This window comes from Diabrotica virgifera, chromosome 7 (assembly GCF_917563875.1).
Source record: "Diabrotica virgifera virgifera chromosome 7, PGI_DIABVI_V3a".
Taxonomy (NCBI): domain Eukaryota; kingdom Metazoa; phylum Arthropoda; class Insecta; order Coleoptera; family Chrysomelidae; genus Diabrotica; species Diabrotica virgifera.
Genome location: NC_065449.1, coordinates 121,650,620 through 121,670,631, shown reverse-complemented (window position 1 = coordinate 121,670,631; position 20,012 = coordinate 121,650,620). Strand labels below are relative to the sequence as shown.

Genomic DNA, 20,012 nt, shown 5'->3' with positions numbered 1-20,012 from the left:
GACATTCATTTACCTGAAGAAATTATTCCTAAAAGTAAATGGAATACAAGAACGGCTAATTGGTCCATGTACGAAATTTCAGCAGAGCAATTTTTCAATAACTATTACCAAATGGAAAATACGTCGGACAAATATAATTTTTTAATTGATTGTATAAATTATGCAGCTCAACTATCAATTCCACAATATAAAGCTTATAAAAACAAAATCAGAAATTCTCCGCCGTGGTGGAATACAAATTGTAATAACATTATCAAGGAAAGAAAAGAAGCACTTTCAAATTATAAGCAAAACCGTAACTTTGAAAATTACTTAAAATGCCAAGAGAGCATGGCTAAAAGTAAAAAAATTAAAGGAAATAGCTAAAGAAATTTGGAAAAACTTTGTCTCAAACTTAAACAAAAACACTCCTTCCTCAGAATTATGGAATCAAGCTAGAAAGATCAACAGAAAACCAATTACTAATCGAACATGTCTTAATGATACATTAGTCGACGAAATTTTTGATCAAGTTGCTCCTCCATCAGTCCAATTACTAAAAAGCTACAGCTATGCTTCAAATGAACAAAACCATTTTTTGCTAGAACCGTTCAATATTGCAGAATTTGGATAATATTAAATATCCCATGATACAACACCTTCCAAAAATAGCTAAACTCATGCTGTTGGGAATATTCAATGAGATGGTCAAAAATGGGAGTTTAGTTCCTCAATTTCAAGATGTCATTATAATACCAATACTGAAACCAGGTAAAAATCTCAACGTGGCACAATCATATAGACCTATATCTCTTAACCCTGCTGTCCTGTTCGGGTCTATTTGACCCAAAAAATAATTTATTTCTTATTTTACAAATTATTACGCGGCGTAACGATTTGGTGTTTCGTGACTTTATTACCTAATATGAGGTCTTTCAATTGCATATGAGATAAACAATCAACTTCCTGATTTTTTTCATAAAAATGAAATTGTTACCTATGGTACGTTCGGGTCAATGTGACCCGAGTATTTAAACCGTTAAAAATTACTTGTGTATGTGTGTTTAGTTGGCAGTATTCTATATTAGCAGTACCTGTGTGTTTGTCAGCCGCATACGTCTGTAAATAAAAACAGGTTACTGCAAGCTAAAACTTGTAAAATCAACTGTAGTGTAGCTGGACGATGTTGCAAACCAAATTATAAATATGACCAACATGGACAGACAGCATGTATTTGGAACCAACTGGAAAGACATAAATAAAGTTGGTTTCCAAGCATACATTGGTTTTTTATTTTTAGCTCGAGTTTATAATTCCCATGGTGAATCAACTAAAAGTTTATCGAATGAAGAAACGGGTCGTACTATATTTAGATCAACAATGTCGCTTGATCTATTTACAGAAAGTTTGCCAGTAATACGTTTTGATAACAAAACTACTAGACAGGATAGAAGACGTTTTGATAAACTTGCGGCAATACGTGAAATTTATGAAACATGGGTAGAAAATGTAAACAGAACTTTTAACCCTGATAAAAATGTTACCGTCGATAAGCAACTAGTTGCCTTTAGAGGCAACCGCTCTCCCTTCAAATGGTATATTCCAGCAAGCCAGCGAAATATGGCACAAAACTTTAGGGTTTATGTAATTATGAACAGTAAAACTTCTTATGCTCTAAAATTGAAGATCTATACAGAAATGCGTGTGATGTGTGACTTGAGTAGTGATTTGAAATGCCACAATATTACGTGTATAATAACTTTTTTTCATCGTAAAATTTGGGAAAATTTCTTCTAAAACAAAGTAGATACAACGCCTGGGATTATAAGTAAAATAAACCGGAGCTTTCAGCAAAAATCGCGAATAGAGAAGTTCATAGCTCGTCTTTTTTGCTTCATGAAAGATTTGACAATATTCCCAAAAATAATAAAAATGTTGTTCTTATGAGTACTTTGCATCATGAATCGAGGCATCATGCATCATTTTCATCAAATGAAAAAGCCCCAAATTATTTTAGATTACAATTCCAATAAGGGAGCAATGGATACTCTAGATTAGCTTGTTGGCACGTATATATGTGAGAAGAGATAAATCGCTGGCCAATGATTGTTTTTTATAATCTACTGGACATTTCTGCCTACAACGCGTTCGTATTATGGGCATCAATAAATATCCAATGGAATACCAATCAATTGGGAAAACGGCGAATTTTTCTTGAGGAATTGGGAAAAAACTAATGAATCTAGTCATCATTTCCAGAAAAAATATACCAATAACTAAAGGCTCTTACGAACTGGCAAAAAGGACACGAGAATGAACAAGTAGACAAGATGGAAATGCTAGTGAACCGTCTATTAAATCTAACTCCGCCTGCTAAACGAACACGCTGTAAACTTGCCGTAAAAACGATGACAAGACAAATTGTTATATTGGATTACATCACAAACATATTTGTAAAATCCATTCTTTTTATTAATGTCCCAGTTGTAAACTGAATTAAATTTTTGTAGATATTTGTTACTAGGCTTTTTTGAAAGAAAAAATGTCTTTTGTTTTTGTTAAGAAGGTTTAAGTTACATTAATAACATAATTTTTGTTTAGTTAACCATAATTTATTGTTAGTAAAGTTTTATTTATCACCATTAGCTTATTTTATTTCGATTAAGGAGCGTAAACCATAGTTGGGTCATATTGACCCGAACAGTACATTTGTGTAGTTGACTCGAACGGGACAGCAGGGTTAAGTCATGCCTTCTTAAAACAGTCGAACGAATGATAAAACAGAGATTGGAATGGTGGTTAGAAAAAAATAAATTACTTCCCAACCTTCAATTTGGGTACAGAAAAGGAAGAAGTACTTTAGACGCCCTTTCAACATTAGTGGTAGATATACAAAACACATTTACAGACAACAATTATTTACCTGCAATATGTATGGACATAGAGGGTGCATATGATAGAGTCTGTCTAGATATTTTAGTTGAAAAATTAGTCAAAAATTTCCAAATACCAGCCCAACTAGCAGGAACAATATATAATTTTTACTCATGTAGAAAGATATATCTCAGAGCACATAACAGTAGTCTGATAGGTCCACGATACAATAACTTGGGGCTGCCCCAAGGATCAGTATTGAGCCCTTTGTTGTTTAATTTGTACACTGCTGATCTACATAATAGCCAAATTGAAAACTGCACTTTGAAGATTATACAATATGCTGACGATTTTCTTGTATACTCGTTTTCAAAAAAATATGATAATTGTATACAAACATTAGATAAAATGCACAACTTGTCAAACAATTGGTTCCAACAAAATGGATTTGAAGTTTCCACAAACAAATCTAGTGTTTGCATTTTCACACGACACAACTTACCAAATATTGATAAATTACAATTAAGCAATCATGAGTATAGTTTCCAAACTCCTATCAAATATTTGGGGATGATACTTGACAGAAAACTAACATGGAAATCACATATTGAGTTTATGCTAAACAAATGTAATCAAGGAATACATTTTTTAAAAGCAATTTCAAAAACGTGGTGGGGAGCAGATGTTGAAACATCATTACTTTTCTATATATATATATATATATATATATATATATATATATATATATATATATATATATATATATATATATATATAATGATGTTGGATAATCGAGTACAAATATAAAAATAAATAAACAAAATCGTTGGCTAATACTCGTAAAGTGAATGTGAATTTAGTTGGAAATATATAAAATGATGAAGGGTCATCATTCCATACATTTCTGTGCAACTATATACACCGGTGTTTCAGCCTATTTGGGCTTCGTCAGTATAGTGTAGCCTTTTTTGTCAGTATAATGTAATCCTTTTACAAGTTAACAAACAACTTTTTTAACTTGCTACACTATACTGACGAAGCCCAAATAGGCCGAAACACCGGTGTATATAGTTGCACAGAAATGTATGGAATGATGACCCTTCATCATTTTATATATTTCCAACTAAATTCACATTCACTTTACGAGTATTAGCCAATGATTTTGTTTATTTATTTTTATATATATATATATATATATATATATACAAATAGTATCTTAATTGACTTATTAGGAAATACGAATTTCACTATTTTTGGGTATAGAAGTCAAACTGGGGCCTTAAAGTACACTATTATCCAATATTCAAGCTTTCGGAAATGTTTATTTCCTTTCTCAAGAATTTCTACAATGCAATAAGATAAAATTTAGAAAATATGTATATAATATAAATTTATATATATATATATATATATATATATATATATATATATATATATATATATATATATATATATATATATATATATATATATATATATAAATATTAGAAACAAATGACTGCAACCTCAATAAAAAACTAAAGTCTATATATATATATATATATATATATATATATATATATATATATATATATATATATATATATATATAATCTAAACCTTTCTACCTAACGGTGTAAGGTGTTTACAAATACATTTCATACATCTACATCATATATAAATCGTCTCCAATCTTGCTTATTCTTGGCCCTTCGTTTCGCTTCAGTCCACGTTGTATTTTTCGTCCTCAGAATTTCTACCACTTCATCGTTCCAGGTTTTCTTTGGTCTCTCTCTTCCTCTTCTCTCTTCCTCTCTTGTTTTGTACTTTTGCCTCCCATATGCGTTTTACCTGTCTACCATCGTTCATTCTACACAAATGTCCAAACCATTTAAGCTTGTTCCTATCTAATATTTGTGTTATTGGTTCGACTTGTAGTTCTTCTCGCACACTGCTGTTTCTTATTCTATCACGTCTTGTAATTCCTTTTACTTTTCTTAGGTACTTCATGTCCATGGATTACTTTTCTACAAAGCTTATATACGGTCAATCATAGATTATGGTTGTGTACTCTATGGCTCTGCATCTGATCGGGCCCTAAGCAGAATCGACGTAACACAAAATACAGTTATGAGGATTTGTTTAGGTGCTATGAAATCAACTCCAATTAATGCGTTACATGTCGAAGCTTTAGAGATGCCACTGAAATATAGAAGAGAATATCTAAGTAAAAAATTTATTATGAAATTACAACATAAAGATCCTTCCCTTCATTTAAAAATAAGCAAATTGAATGAAGCTGATCTGACGAATAAATATTGGAAACACAAGAATTCACCTCCACTTTGTGAAGCTTTTCGCAGTATGTCAAACTTTGATGTTACTTCAAATCCAGACGAAATCTTAGACTTTGAAGATTTTCCTTCATTATTACATTTGGTAAAAGTAATTAAGCCAAGTTATCATGAAAATGCAGCTATCAGTCATAACATCTTAAGAAGTATCTTGGACGTTTTTTCGGAGTCTATAATTATCTACACAGATGCGTCGAAGTCAACGTTTGGCACTGGATGTGCCTTTTATGTCCCATCAAACAATACAGAAAAAATGTATAAAATAAATAATGCTTTATCAATATTCAGCACTGAAGCAATTGCGATTTATGAAGCTTTATTATATTTTATGAATACAGAAAATAAGTCTACACTAATTGTTTCTGACTCGCTTTCCGTACTGACAGCTATTTAGACAATAATATTTCCAAGTCATAATTTAAACAACTATATCTTCCAAATTAAAAAAATACTTTATGAAATCTATAAAAAACGAAGAGAAGTGCATTTACTATGGGTTAAAGCACACATAGGTATCACCTGTAATGAACATGTTGATTTATTAGCAAAAAAGCCATCACACATGGATCGTTAACCGGACATAAACCTTCTAATCCAGATATATGTGCAATTGTTAAAAATGAAGTTAACCAACAATGGAGACGTACATGGAACGAATCTAGCAAATATAGTTCCTCTCAATACGCGATGATTCAACTTAAAGTGCCTACTGAGTACTGGTTTAAAAATTATTCCGTTCCCCGCAGATATATTACTTCCGTTATTCGAATAAAATTTGGGTACGCCTGTTATCCTTTTCATTTGGCGAAAATTAACATTTTATCTTCAAATCTATGTTTAGACTGTCAAAAAGAGGGAGACTTAAATCATATATTTTTTGAGTGCTCAAAGTTTACTCAACAAACTAATAAACTAATTGAAAATTTATTAAAATATAATATATTTCCACCTTATAATTTATGTTACCTACTTTCTCTAAATAGGAAAACAATATATGACTGTTTAATGGAATTTATTTGTAAAAGTAAAATCAACCTTTAAGCATTATCCACAAATGATTATTTACCTTTGTTTTATCCCAAATGTATTTACCTCCTATCCGCGACCTAGTCTAGTTATGTCTAAACGAAATGTCTTGAAGGATCCCTAGACGAGAAGAAGCAAGTGACCCTGTCTTATTCCTACCTTAACTCCTGAATATAATAATTGTAATATTAACAACCACCTTTACGGTAACGTTTCCATAGCTTTCTTATTTTTGTTTTGTTTTATATTTTTGAAATGTATGTAGATTTTGAAATATACTTGTTGTGAATGGCTGAGTGGCGACAGCCCATGCCAAAAAAAAGATGATTTTAAGACAATTTAACACAATTCACCTAATCCAAAAATGTTTTCTAAGGGAGCTAGAGCTCTTTGAAGATGGCGCCTTGTAATTAGTTTTTTTATATCTCCAGAACGCTTTCATTTCGTTGGACAAAAACTGGTCCGCCTTTTTATCTTCCAGAGATAAATCGATTCCATCAATTGCGAACCTCTAGTACAGGTCATAGGAGTCCGTTTTGGGCTATTTTATTGGGTTGTTTTTGGGTTATTTTATCGCATAACCTTTTGTCTTTAAGTTTTATGCATTTTTGGCACTATATTATTATATTATTAAATTGTGAGGTATTCTAGTACTAAAAGGTACTCTTGCTTTAAGTCGGTAGGATGCACCGTTTTCTAGAAAAATAAATTTTAAAATTTTTCGTATTTTGGATTTAAGAAAAATTTGAAAAACAAAAATAAAAGCAAGACTTAAAGCAAGAGTAACTTTTAGTACTAGAATACCTCATAATTTAATACTCTACTGTCAAAAATGCTTAAAAATTAAAGCAAGTTATGAAATTTCGTTGATCTACCCAAGACGGACGCCTATGACCGATACTAGAAATTTACAATTGATAAAATCGATTCATCTCTGGAAGATAAATAAACATACCAGTTTTCGTTTTTCTAAATAGTTTAATTTTTATTTTTTTTTCAAATTCAAAAACCGAAAAAATTTTCAAATCGATTTTTCTAGAACATGGCGTATTCTACCGACTTAAAGCAAGAGTACCTTTTAGTACAAGAATATCCCGTAGTTTAATAATCCAGTGTCAAAAATGCTTAAAAGTTAAACACAGAAAAGTTATAAAATCGGATGGCGAAATTGACGAAGCAGTAAATCAATTAAGTAGGATAATTCAGAAAGCTGGCTGGCAGTCAACACCTAAACAACCAAGAACAATCATACACAAAGATTTACCCAACGAAATAAAAGAAAAAATCGCAGAAAAAAGAAGACTAAGGAAAGTATGGCAAAGAACCCGTGCACCCCAGGATAAAAATAGATTAAACCAAGCTACAGCGCGACTAAAAACTTTGTTAAACAACAATAAAAACAACGACATAAAACGATATCTACAAAATCTATCTGCTACGGAAACCTCCGAATACTCGCTATGGAAGGCAACACGAAAGATTAACAGACCACAACTCTCTAATCCGCCTATCTGGGCCAGTAACGGACGATGGGCTAAAAGTAACAACGAAAAAGCTACAGTCTTTGCCAAATACCTGGAGGAAGTGTTCCAACCACATGCCCAAAACAACAACTCTGATGCAGAAGATAATATTCAATTGTATTTAGAATATCCATACCAACTAGAAGCACCGTTGGAGAAATTCACAGCCAAACAAGTTTTCAACAAAATCCAAACAGATATGAATCCGAAAAAGTCCCCAGGGTTCGACTTAATCACTGCAAGAATTTTAAAAGAACTTCCCAAGAAAGGCGTGCAATATTTGACACAGATTTTTAACGCAATCTTAAGAACTGGTTACTATCCCCTTTTGTGGAAAGTGGCACAAATCATCTTAATACCCAAACCAGGCAAGCCTGTAGAAGAAGTTAAGTCCTATAGACCTATCAGTCTACTTTCAGTGGTGTAAAAGGTTTGAAAAACTCTTACTAGACAGATTACAGCCAATCCTCGTGGAAAAGCAGCTAATACCCAACCACCAGTTTGGATTTAGACAACAACATGCTACCACCGAGCAAATTCATCGAGTCTGCAATTCCATAAACAAAGCCTTAGAAGAGAAGCAATACTGCTCTGCAGCCTTTTTGGATGTCTCGCAGGCTTTTGATAAAGTCTGGCACACTGGCTTGCTATACAAAATAAGAAAAGTCCTTCCTCTCAACTACTTTCTAATCCTCAAGTCCTATCTCTCCGACCGCCATTTCCTTGTAAAAGTTAAAGATCAGTGCACTAACTTATATCCAATCAACGCTGGAGTACCTCAGGGTAGTGTCCTTGGACCAGTTCTCTACCTACTCTACACAGCAGATCTTCCTACAAGCCAAAACATCATCACAGCCACATATGCGGATGACACAGCAATCATTGCAGCTCACTCAAACCCGTACATCGCCTCGCAACTGCTCCAGACAAATCTCGACAGTATAAATATCTGGTTACAAACATGGCGAATTAAAGTAAACGAAAGCAAGTCAGTACATATAACGTTCACTAATCGAAAAGATACGTGCCCAACCGTCTCAATAAATAATCAAGTACTACAACAAAAGGATGACGTAAAATACCTAGGTATGCACTTGGACCGCAGATTAACGTGGAAGAAACACATATTCACGAAAAGAAAACAGTTGGGTCTGAAACTCAATAAAATGTACTGGCTGATAGGAAAAAGGTCACAACTGAGTTTGTACAATAAAATTTTAGTATACAAGGCAGTGATTAAGCCAATATGGAGCTATGGTATCCAACTGTGGGGATCTGCGTCGAGATCCAATATCGACATCCTGGAGAGATTCCAATCGAAAACCTTGCGCATTATCACAAATACACCGTGGTACATGCCCAATGAACACATCAATCGTGATCTCCAAATGAAGACTGTCAAAGAAGAAATTGCCAGTTACGCCCAAAAATACGACATCCGACTACAAAACCACCCCAACAGGCTAGCGAAGAACCTAATGAGACCCCAGGCAAACAGAAGGCTAAAGCGCCACACTCCAAGCGATCTACGAACAAGATTTTAAATTTTAAATTTTCAAAAATATTTTATTTATTATAGAGTTTTATTTATAGGGTTTTATTTATTAGTCACAAATAATTTTGTTAAGTACTAAAATTATGATTTTATAGGTTATTGTCACTGGACAGTCTCCTGCAAGTCTCTTTTAATTGTTAAACAATTTACTTATTGTAATCATTATTACAGATTGTAAATAAATGGGATGTTAAAAAAAAAAAAAAAAAAAAAAAGAAAAGTTATGCGATAAATAGTCCGTTTCCCTACCCTAAACGGACGCCTATGACCGGTATTAAAAATGGCAATTGATGGAATCGATTTATCTCTGGAGGATAAATACGTGTACCAATTTTCATTTTTCTAAATAGAAGTGTTCTGAAGCTATTTTAAAAAAACTAACTACAATACGCCATCTTTAAAGAGCTCTAGCTTTCTTAGGAAGCATTTTCGGACTAGGTGAATTGAGTTAAATTTTCTTAAAATTATCTGAGGAATCTCCGGACTTCGTTTGTTAGAAGAGTCTCAGGACACCCCTTGTATAATAGGTACAATTCCTACTATAACCAATTAATTGTAAAATTATTGATTTTCTTCCTATTACTTTTATTACGTTTACTTAGATACAAATATGATTTAATCGTTTAAACTAAAGATCTTACAGTTTGGTATTAGATTTGAAAGGTGTGTAAAAATCCGAAACATTACTCAGGAAAATAATATTTAATACCGTACGATTGTTTTAACAATATAAAAATTAATTTTTATGTATTAAATATCTTTGCGATTATCCTGCCACGTTGTTAACGGCTTTAGATTAGTGTTTTTTAAGCATACTTGACATGCCATGACTCATAAAATTGTGGTGATATGAATATGTTTGTATAACAACCTGAAATAATTTTACAGAATTAAAATTTTATTTCTATATACGAAATAACTGCGCAACCATCCTGCCTCTTTATAAATAGCTTTATATTAACATTCTTGAGATATGTGCAAAATGGCACGACTAAGTAAATCGTGTAACTTTCCACGAATTTTCTTACACATTTTTTAACTATGTATAGGAAAAAAGGTGTAACTAAACATCCTGTCATTTTGAATAGTGTCTACTTAAATTATTTATTTTGTAATAACATTTATTTTATGACTCAGAAAATCACGGAACCAGGGTGAAAATTTTCTACAGAATTTTAAAAGGGACAAGGGCAGTTAAACATTACGAGACGTCATGCCAACATTTTTTTCGATCATTTTCAAATATTATGTTTAATTTATTAAGTTGGCAGGACTCAGAAAATTATGAAAATTTCATTATTTTCATTACATGTTTGTATATCTATATACTCCCTTAGTCCTTTTGCAACCCTCCTGTCCAAAAAATTTTCTTCCTAAAATTGATAGTATTCTGTCATTCTATGGATATGGCAGGACTCAGAAATTCATCGCAACTCCCCATTTTTTTCTCATGAAAAATCTAATTTTCACAGGAAAATGTCACAGGAAACCCGTAGATTTTTTCATAAATTGTAGGTACTTTTTCTTACCTTCCAGTATTGCAAAGGGCAGGACTTAGAAAATCGTGGTTGAAGTTCTGTTAATATCTCCCGGTTTACTAATTGTTCGTTTAGTTCGCTATCACGACTATTTAAAAACAACAGAATAAACAATATTATCAAGCCGACTTTTAAGTGCATGTGTTTTAAATGTATTAAATTTTTTCGAATCCTGTGAAAACTAATAAGTATTTTTGAAAAAATTAAACCCAGAATGAAAGATTGCATTATTACCGAGGGCCGAAAGTCCCTTAAAATAATCAAAAAGTTTCTTTTGAATGAGATATTTGAAATTAAAATCACACTAAATTTTCTCTCTTATTTGCACCCCTGCAACTTATTACAATAAACATTATAGAAGTTTTTAGGGACTTTCGGCCCTCGGTAATAACGTAATCTTTCATTCTGCGTTTAAATTTTTAACAAATACATGGTACAATAAATAGTTTTATGAGGATTCGAAAAAAAAAAAAATAATACATTTAAAACACATTGAAAATTTTTACAGGCGACATTTTGTGCCTATAACCTTAATCACACCCTTTTTGTGAGTACTTTGATATATTGATACTGTCTTTAATTTTATCTGAAGCTTCCTGACTGAATATTATATACCAGTCAAAATACACCTGCGTACAATGGAACTATTTTATGAATAATGAAGCTATAGAGTCTGTAGCAAAAAAAATGCAGAAAAGATTTTTGGAGACTACCGACTCCAAAACCATATGGCGCCATCCATTAGAGCTATATAGCTCCACACTTCTGGAATAGGTATTAGGAATGAATGGAAAATGTAAAATAAGCCAACTGGCTGCTGTTTGATTGGTTTAGAATAGATGCCTTCCAAAAACTTAAGTCAGTGTAATCCATAAATAATAATAATAATAATGATAGAATTTTTTACCGCAAAACCCACTGACTACATACACGCAATTATTATAAACAAAAAATATTGAATGGTGATTTAAACACTGCGAACTACCTACTACACGAATTCTATCTACACATTACATAATATTATACACAATATATGTTTCCTTACGTCAATATTGAAATATTAACTTTTACTAGCGTGACAAAGACAAATATTTCATTATTTAATTTGATTTGATTTAATTTAATTTAAATGATTTTTATGTTAAAAAAAATAAAATTAAACTAAATTACTAACAACTGTAGCTGATATACACCTCTAAACTTATTACTTCTCTATACGACTTCTAGTCTAAGAGCTGGGAGCGGATTTTGTGCGTGATAAGTAATATGGAAAAACTATACGGGGATATGTTGAATTAGTTGTGTGCTTGACTTTCACCAACGACCGGAAACCAGAGTGGGGGCCGAGGGTAGTTATAAGGGGTCAAATTCGCGGTTTTTATTATTTTTTTTATGACGCTCATGATCGAGATAGTGCACCAAAATTTGGAAATAAGTAGGTCATGACGTACCTAAGTAAAATCGCTAGGGGCGCAACAAAGGGCTGGGGGTAGGGGTGAATATAAAAAATATAAGGAGTTTTTTGTGACGTTCGTGATTGAGATACTGCACCAAAATTTGGCTATAAGTAGACCATTACATAAATAAGTAAAATCCCCAGAGCCGGAAACCAGAGTGGGGGAGGAAGGTAGTTATAAGGGGTCAAAGTCCAGTTTTTTATTATTTTTTTTTGTGACCCTCATGATCGAGATAGTGCACCAAAATTTGGGAATAAGTAGGTCATGACGTAACTAAGTAAAATCTCAAGGAGTAGAACGCTGCGTGGCAGACAAAGGGGTGGGGCAGGGGTGAATATACAATAAAATAATGTAAGCGGTTTTTTGCGACGTTCGTGATTGAAGTAGTGCAGCAAAATTTGGGAATAAGTAGACCATGGCATAACTAAGTAATATCCCCAGAGGCGGAAACCAGAGTGGCGGATGTGGGTAGTTATAAGGGGTAAAAGTCACGGTTTCTATTATTTTTTTGTGGCGCTCATGATCGAGATAGTACACCAAAATTTGGGAGTGAGTAGGTCATGAGGCAACTAAGTAAAATCTCCAGGGACGGAACGCTGCTTGGGGTACAAAGGGGTGGTAGGCAGGGGTGAGTATAAAAATATATGGGTTTTCTTGCCGTTCGTGATCGAGATAGTGCGCCAAAATTTGGGAATAAATAGATCATGACAATACTAAGTAAAATCTCCATGGACGGAACGCTGCGTGGGGGACAAATGTTGTGCCGGGACACAAAAAAAATAATACACATTGCGACTTTGACCCCTTAAACCACCCTCATCCCCAACTCTGGTTTCCGGCTCTGAGGATTTTACTTAGCTAAGTCATGGTCTACTTATTCCCAAATTTTGGTGCACTATCTCAATCTAGCACGTCGCAAAAAACCCCTTATATTTTTTACATTCACACCCACCCCCACCCCTTTATCGGCCACGCAGCGTTCCACCCCTGAAGATTGTACTTAGTTATCTCATGACCTACTTATTCCCAAATTTTGGTGCACTATCTCGATCATGAGCGTCACAAAAGAAATAATAAAAACGGCTATTTTGACCCCTTATAACTACCCTCGTCCCCCACCTCGGGTTTGCGGCTCTGAGGATTTTACTTAGTTATGTCATGGTCTACTTATTCCCAAATTTTGGTGCACACTCTCAATCACGAACGTCGCAAAAAAACCCTTATGTTTTTTGTATTCACCCCTGCCCCACCCCTTTGTCGGCCACGAAGCGTGCCACCCCTGGACATTCTACTTAGTTAGGTCATGACCTACTTATTCCCAAATTTTGGTACACTATATCCATCATGAGCGTCACAAAAAAAATAATAAAAACGGCGACTTTGACCCTTATAACTAACCTCGTCCCCCACTCTGGTTTCCGGCTCTGGAGATTTTACTTAGTAATGTCATGGTCTACTTATTCCCAAATTTTGGTCCACTATCTCAATCACGAACGTCGCAAAAAACCCTTTATATTTTTTATATTCACCCCTACCCCCACCCCTTTGTCGGCCAAGCAGCGTTCCAAGCAGCCAAGAAATAACTCAGAGAAAAAAGGAAAGATCCATGCTAGGAATAAAACTGCAAGACAGAAAATCAAACAAGTGGATAAGAGAGAAAACAAAAGTAATAAATTTAACTGATGGAATGCTGAAAAACAAAACTGGAGATTGTGGGTAGGAAGAAGAGGCAGAGGAAGACCTCAGATGCGATGGAAAGACGATATTTTAAAAGCTACAGGAACTTATTGGAAAAGCGCAGCCAAGGACAGACAGATATGAAAAGATTTGGGGAAGGCCTATGTCCAAAGTTGGATAGAAATGGGCTAAAGAAGAAGTGGTCGTTAGTGCTATATTCGAATCTACACCCAGCTTGTTCTCTAGGCTAATAGAGTCTAACTTATAACTTTAAAGTTTAAATAAGTGTGATCGCAAACTGATAGGACGGTAGTTTTGAGATCTTTTATGGCGCGTCCGCATTGGTAAATTTTTCGTGCGTATTGAACTAATCGCGGTGCTCAAATCATTTTTTGGTCTTCGCTCGAAAACGATAACCGATGGAACGAGTGCGTTGTGTTCTTGCGTCCGATTTATGCGACGAACACTTCCACACTAGCACAATTTACTTCGTGCATGCAAATATTTGCGATGAACAGCTGGTACGCACGAAAAAGTTACCAATGCGGACGCGGCAATATGTCACCTTTCTTGTGTAATAAAACAATGACTGCATTGTTCCTTGGTAAATGTATTGGGTGAAAAGTTTGGCCAAAGCCTGGATAATTTTATTTCAAACTTGTTTGATTGCCTCGATCACTACTCCGTCATCGCCAGGCAGGGGATTTATTATTTTTTATTTCTGAAAGTGCCTTTTTACCTTCGTATGGTGTTACTTCCGGAATTAATAATTTCGATCCCTGGTTTGTGATTCTGGGCAGCGGCTGATCTTGCCTTACGTTGGTGCTCTCATACTTTTCGCGATAAAACGATTCGAAAACCTTGAGGATTTCGGCTCTATCCGTAGCAATGTTATTGTATTTGTTTCTTATTCTGTACATATTTTTGTTGCCAATGTTATTCGTATTTCGCCGCAAAACTTTTGTTTTCTTAAATTATTTGAGTTATTTCTCTTGTATTGTTTTCTCTTATGTCTTTTCGGATCGATCGGTGGATTTCTTTATTTAATTTCTTCGGTGTTGTGCAGTTGGAGTCGTATTTTTCCGTCAGCTGTCTTCTTTTACTTATTAACTCTTTGGTATTTTGGCTTAATTTTTCTTTATGGGCCACAACCGTCGGGCAGCACTCCCTTTCTTTTTCTTTTAGTGCCTTCGTTTTGAGATTATTTGCTAGCTCAATGTCTTCTATTTCGTTTTATAAGTCTTGTATACGTCTGGTTAGTATATCTTCATAGAGGTCGTCGTTTTCTGGGGGAATCCATTTCTTCTTTCGTGTTTTGAATATCATCTTGGTTCTTTCCAAGTTAACATTTAATTGTATCCTTGCTCGGATTAATCTGTGGCTCCTTCCTATCGAAAATTTGTTAAGTACTTCAATATCTTTAATTATTTCTTTTCCCTTCGTTATGATAGAATCTCATTTTTGACACTGTCATCTGTGCTTATCCATGTCCATTTACGCGGAGGCTTTTTATCGAAAAAAGAGTTCATCATAGACAAATTTTCATGGTGTAAGAAGTTGAGCTGTAAGAGTTGAGGTGTAGGCTGTAAGAAGTTTCATTCTGGTAGGGACAAAAAAAGAATGAAAGACAACATACCGGTGAAGAAAATATGAAAGGCCGGGATGCACAGAAAATAAATAGAGGAATGCTTAGAAGAAGATACAGCAGTCAACAGCAAAACAATAGCAGAAACAATGAGATTAGCACATAACAAGAAACAATGGTCAACATTTGTGCATACGTGAAAAGAAGTAACAGTCTACACGTACAAGTAAAAGAGGCTCAAAAACTATATAAAGTGATTGTCGTACTTTAATTGAAACTAAACCAAAATTATAGGTATCTTATGAATTTATAAGTATTTGGAAAGAGAATTCTCATAAACATTACAAAAAAACACTAGTTAATCTATAATTCTATAATATACAATATTATGCGTAAAATATTTTCACGAGCTTGTGTTTCTAGGTAGATGTGTTGCTAATGATCAAAATCCGTCTGTCAAAATAAAGAAAAAAGATAAGATTGACAAATCCATTATTATATTTATGCATAATATCAAAATAAACATAATAATTATATTTAGGATATTTTCTCAAAAATAAAAAAGTTAATGATAACTTCCGGTTTTATCAGAAGTAATCGCGACCTACAAAATTTGAGGCGTATCGTTCAGCTACAGTTACACCTAAGTTAAGTTGACCTTTATACTTAACGCAAGATAAAAAATAAAAAAATATTGTTAAAGGTCTTAGAATATATTGCCAACTAGACGACTACTCACTGTTTGCTTTGGTGCGTGATCATCAGGACCGCCATCTACGTTTAATTTTTTCTGTTCAGCAATTTTTTGTATCGCCAAAAATCTGTTTTTTCGCATCTGTATTCGTTTCGCCATGTAACCTACGGTGGCATATTCTACAAAGAAACAAATATCATTACCAAAGTGTTCAACTCATTTAAAATATTATTGTAATAATAAATATTAACTTAAAAGTATCAAGAAGTTTATGCCATCACGGCCGTGGTGTGTTATAATTAGGGATGGCGGTTGTTGACAAAACACCGGTTTTCGGTTATACCGTTTTTTTTTTACGGTTTAATCTGGTGCATATAACCGGTCAAAAACCGGTTATTCCAAAAACCGGTTTTCTGTATTTTTAATCAATAGCCAATACCCAATAGTTTAAATGTTATATTTACATTGCACTTTAGTTTGGGATATTCACATTGAATTGATATCAATATTATCGATATCGATGCTATCGAAAGAATATATCGATATAAAGAACATCTATCGATATATTTTCAGAATCTTTACCAACTCTGAAAATACCTAAGTTCTCTGGTGTCCTCCTGAACGGTATCAGAATCAAGGGAGAACGACAAAAGGGTGAGATGAAGCAATACCATTTCTAGGTATGTTAAATATTGTTCAAGATGTCGCAAAAGCGGACATCACTTAACATACCTAGACAGACCCCACACGTTGACCTAAGGCTACGACAGACAAGCGACAATTTACGACGCCGTACGAGCAGTAAAATTAAGCGCGAAAATGGGTCCCACAGTGAGTGTAGTGGGTGGCCAGACTGGTCCATCGACTGGAACCATCAAACGGGCCCATCTTCGGCGTCGTGTCGCAAACGAATGGACCTGGGTCCAAATTTGTAGCTCATGTAGCCACAACAACGACCAGAATACTGTATTTACATCTCGCGACACGCCGTAATTTACATCCCCGTTTGGCCATGCTTTTTACTGTAGCTACTGCTGTTTCATTTTACTGCTCTTACAGCGCCGCAAGTTATCGCTTGTCTGGCCGAAGCCTTACCTCCGACATGAAATATTCAAACTACTCCACCTACATTGTCCTAGCCCGTTATCTAACGTAATGACTACCCAACTATGTCAGTATCCACTTCAGCTTTTAACAATACAATAAATCAAACATTTACATAACATCGTACATACATACACAAAAACACTCATTCTACATTCAAACTACAAGGACAAATTAAGATTGATTTTCTGTGCTTCTCCAATTTAAATGAACAATGGATCCTCCTAGGTGAGGATCTAGCCACAGCTAACCTTCACGCATTTTCTAAAAATATTAAAAGGCAAAATTCTATAAGGACTCGTTTCTTCTTTGTTTTACAAGGACCTTGTTCTTTAGTGGCCGGCGTAGTAGTAGGTGCGGATGGACCTAGCCAATTGGGATCGAAAATATAAATCAGCCATCAGTGTTGTCAAATTAGGTTCAATTTCGGTCAGCTTAAAACGCCAGCGTGGGAGCGAAAAATTTCCGCTGAAAAATTTTCTACGAATTCATTATATTTTTCAGAGTTATCTCATCCGGGTTTTCAGCGGTTATTACTTTAGAAGAATAAAACCGATTAAAACCGGGACAAGAAACAACCGGAAAAACCGATTATATCGGAATAAAAAAACTGGTTTTAGGTTGTAACTAGTACGTTTTTCCCATTCCTAGTTATAATGATATATTCCATTCGAGATTTATAGATCATAATGCGACAACAGATATAAGTCTATCGCTAAAATAATATCTTTGAATATTTGAGTTACTGATAGCATTCCAGTATTCAGGGGATCTGTTCTATCTATGGGCCTTTATATATCTGACTAGATTTTCCTTTCCGAAGAGAGATTCTAACTCGTTATGGTATTGTTGGTTTTAAACGGTACTGGAATTTTCGGTGTGTCAGTTGAGTTTTGTGTTCGGGGAGATGATTCGTATGCAGTAGCGCTGAAATCAACATCCTGTGTGTATGCATATCCTCCTACGTATGATTAAAGTTAATGTGTCCATGTTAATGGGTTAATGACAAGTGTCTAGATACTTGGCAGACATTAGCGGTCTAAGATGGTTGCTTAGGGTTTCGTGTAGGGTTTCACCATGTTCCCAGAGGTATCTTCCAACATCGGCGTTAAGCCTTCTTAATTTCAACAAACTATAATGTAGACTGAATTTTAATTACAACCATTGTTTGGTTCTGGGACTAGTTGGCAAGTATTCCAGTTCACTAATACGTCCGAAAATGTTCGTTCTGAACACATCTTAGACTATTACATAGAGGTTGTTTTACTTCGGTGTTAGAGTTTTTTGGAAAAAGAAGTGTATAAACTATTATTTATGTATTTTATGCAGTTTGGGTTTATCTGTTTTATGACTTTTTTGGTTTGGAAGTTCTCCCCCCGCCCCTTAGTCAAATTTACCTCCCAAGACACAAATGTCTAGATGAGCAATCAGACCCTGAACGAGGACCCGATGCCATAGAAGAAACTCAGTACAATGCGGAAGGTATGTTTAATATCACAATCTATTTTCCAATCCTCATCTTTCCTATAGAGCTGAAACCACCTCTTTTATTTTCCAGAACAAGCAGAATATGTGTAGGGACCCGTCGCCACCGGAAAACGATAGCCAGGACGTTCTAAAAGACAACGGCTCATATCATTTTGTATTATACAACATTTTGTATTATAATTTGTTAAATTATAACGTTATTTTAAATTTTATTTTGTTAGCGTTCTAATAAAAACAAATTGTGATATTTGTAGAGAATTTTAAGTACATACTTTAATTTCTGTCAACAGACCATTTGCTAAAGGTTAATAGTTTCCAGATTTAAACATAAAAGCGGGGAAAAAAGAAATTTTTCGCTTTTTTCGCGATTTTTTCAATGTTTCGTCACGTATCCCCAAACCTCATATTCGGATTCAGCACCCCAAAATACATGTGGAATAAAATAAATCAGAACTACCCCAAAACTTTCTTACTAGAGGGCTCCTAGAGCAGGGGTCACCAATTATATTCCCTGAGGGCCCCTTTCGAAAAGCTATGATACTTCCGGGGTCCGGATTTAATGCTACCTCTTACTGGTTTTTTTAGTATCAGTATATTTTGAACACAGCCTTATTGTAAATTATTACTGAGAATACCTTAAAAGTTAAAAATTTATATTTTGAATGTTAATGATGTCTTTCTCAAGTTTTTAGACATCTTCAGTTTTTGTATAGTTTCTATGCAAGATATTTGTTGGAAACTTTGTAAATCTGAAAACTATTTTAATTAAATTTATAGCTGAAAACAACCCCCACATGTAGAGCGGAAATGATTATGAAAAAACGAACATTAATATTTTACATAACAATAAGGAAAACACTATTTACAAAGTTAAATTATCCGTGAAAAAATGGCCTTTTTTATTTTGTACAACCTGTCTGAAGTTTGAAATGAGTTTAGTGCAACTCATTAGGGAGTTGAGATATTTTCATCTGTTAGTTGAGATCTGTATCGATTTTTAATGAAGTTAGTTCTTGAAAAACCGTCTTCACACATGTAGGTGAAATTTAGTGAAGCCAAATATAGTATAAAATTTCATTGTCAAGCATTTTCCAAATTGCCAAACATTATATTCTGAATTTAATGGAGGTCCGTACAAAACTAGCCCACGGTCCGGATGCGGACCGGGGTCCGCCATTT

The 20,012-nt window shown here is 34.2% G+C and overlaps 1 protein-coding gene across 4 annotated transcripts in view; it reads right to left on the bottom strand.

Annotated features, from left to right (window-relative positions):
• The window catches only part of LOC114334919 (gamma-aminobutyric acid receptor subunit beta), a 609,053-nt gene that overhangs the window by 21,690 nt on the left and 567,351 nt on the right, over positions 1-20,012 (bottom strand). For all 4 annotated transcript variants that reach the window (XM_050656321.1, XM_050656322.1, XM_050656320.1 and 1 more), the window contains exon 9: positions 16,287-16,420. In XM_050656321.1, coding sequence (XP_050512278.1) covers positions 16,287-16,420 — 134 coding nt within the window. The remainder of the gene's footprint in view (positions 1-16,286; positions 16,421-20,012) is intronic.